At 36.3% G+C, this 2,386-nt stretch overlaps 1 protein-coding gene across 1 annotated transcript; it reads left to right on the forward strand.

Annotated features, from left to right (window-relative positions):
* The first annotated feature begins 808 nt into the window (after nt 1–808).
* On the forward strand, nt 809–1,603 carry LOC113849547 (ethylene-responsive transcription factor ERF034). The gene has a single exon (XM_027479533.1). It carries the CDS (start codon nt 809–811, stop codon nt 1,601–1,603), a length of 795 nt encoding a protein of 264 aa, XP_027335334.1.
* The last annotated feature ends 783 nt before the right edge of the window (nt 1,604–2,386 follow it).

Below are 2,386 nucleotides of genomic sequence, written 5' to 3' on the forward strand. Positions count from 1 at the left end.
TGGAGACCAATAGTTTACAAATTAATAACAAATTTTGGAGTTGGAAAAAATCTCTTGGAGGAGGCCACATCATGCTAAGGACGTAGTATAATTGAGAGAAGTTGAGGCAGACAGACCAACAAGCTGATAATATAAAATTGTGATTTTGATGAGGCATTGATACTTTATGCTAAACTAATTATATAGCCTATATACATGACCACAAAATAGAAAAGACAAACAAAAATAACAGAATTTTGAGTTTTCGGGTCTAATGTCTATGGACCCACCTGATCACCCACAAATCTATGTACCAAATAATGGTAAATAAGAGGGATAATTGTGGAGAATTCATGTGAAAATCACGTTTGAGAAAGTAAAGCGCACCCACTCAAATGTACCCGAGTAGAAGCTGCTCTCAAAAGGAAGACACAGTACAAACACACGTGAAACAGAAGAAATAGGTACTCTACACACTAATAATAAACAAAAAACGATTTGTAGGTAAAATATTTGAGCATATAAAATTACAATATCTAAAGTCATGCTATTCAATTTCAACATGGGCAACCAAGTCGCTGAACTGTAGCCTTCTGGAGCCCATGCTGGTTTATATTCCTTTGTCTTTTCTTTTTCTTTTCTTTTTTTTCTCCTTTAGCCTCTTTTTCTTTTCTCATAATTTCTTTATTCTTTTTCTTTCCTCTTTATATAAATCTAATTTTTTTTAGGAGAATCATAAAAGACAAACAGCTCTATTTTTATGTGTCTTCCCCTCATTCTCTGTTCCACTCTAAACCAAAACCTCCCTAGCTTAGGAAAACATATCAACATGGAAAGTGATGCTCGGGAAAACTTGTTTGGCATAACCTGCACCTCCACTTCCATCACCATTCCTACTTGCTCACCCTCATCACCAACATCTTCTACTTCATGCACCAACCAAGACTCCAAACCAAGTCCTCCAAATGAATCAACAACAACTGGAAACTCCGAAAATGGCAAGGAGTGCAAGAAAAGACAAAGAAATGACAATGGGAACAAACACCCAAGTTACAGAGGTGTGAGAATGAGAACATGGGGTAAATGGGTGTCTGAGATCCGTGAGCCAAAGAAGAAGTCAAGAATATGGCTTGGAACATACCCCACTGCAGAAATGGCAGCAAGAGCACATGACGTGGCAGCTTTAGCCATCAAGGGTGATTCAGCTTACCTCAATTTCCCCAATTTGGCTCATGATCTTCCAAGGCCTATCACCACATCTCCCAAGGACATTCAAGCTGCTGCTGCAAAAGCAGCAACAACATTCTTTGAAGATGCTAAACATTGCCAAGCCGAAGCAGAACATAACCAAGCTGAACAAGCTTCATCTTCAACTCTGTCTTTGGACAACACTGATGCAGAACAAATTCTCGCAGAACTAGCTTCATCTTCAACTCTATCCATGGACAGTACTCAAGAGTCTTCATGTTCTCCCTCTACTGCAGACGATGACACACTATTTGACCTACCAGATCTTTTTCCTGATGGAAACACTGGACTATTCTCCTATTCTTCTTCTTGGCATTTATGTGCAGTTGACAGTGGATTCAAGCTTGAAGAGCAATTTTTGTGGGAGAATTACTAGCATTAAAGATTGTTACATTTATGAAAAAGTTATGATAAAAAAAAAACCAATAAAATTGAAGTTTCACCTTGTTTAATCACTGCTTTCTGATATAGCAGAATACCACTTCAGGAAAAGTTTTACATTTGAATCTGTAAATTGTTGTCTATTGCTATTTTTTTTTATTTATGCAATGAATGGATTAAAATAGAAAGAAGAGAAAAAAAATGATGCCAAGTGTCTGGCACTGTACAAAGCAATAAAAGAAGCTTCTTTATGCATACATCATATTGAACTTTGATATCATGAGTCTGTGTCTTTCTTTTACAACTAAGGTATTCACTATCATTTTCTCACTATCATTGGCTTATCTGGCAATATCAAGAAACAAGAATAGATCTTTATCGAAAGAGCATTATTCTTTCTTGATTTTGTTCTCAACATTTTGATGAAGGTTTGATGCTGTTGACTGTAAAGGAAGGCAACCTAAACTCTTTCTCACTTTTCTTTATCTTTCTTTCAGTTGGAAAGATATCCGTAAGACTAAATGCATCATATAGTAATCATTTCTTTACCAATTGGCTTATAAAATAAAACTATCAGGTGACAAGTTGTGCTCATTTAAGCAACCAGAAGGACCTCGAGGGAATAATTCTTTTCCCGTAGCATTACTTTTTGCTTCATCATTAAGTATAACAAAATTTATTCGATTCCCTAATTGTGTATACGTACACATGTAGGTGCCCAAAGAAGTTGACAACGTGCATCTTCTAACCCAAGAAGATTTATGTATGACTAGTGTGC

The sequence above is a fragment of the Abrus precatorius genome, unplaced genomic scaffold, assembly GCF_003935025.1.
Source record: "Abrus precatorius isolate BTA unplaced genomic scaffold, Abrus_2018 Scaffold9, whole genome shotgun sequence".
Taxonomy (NCBI): Eukaryota; Viridiplantae; Streptophyta; class Magnoliopsida; order Fabales; family Fabaceae; genus Abrus; species Abrus precatorius.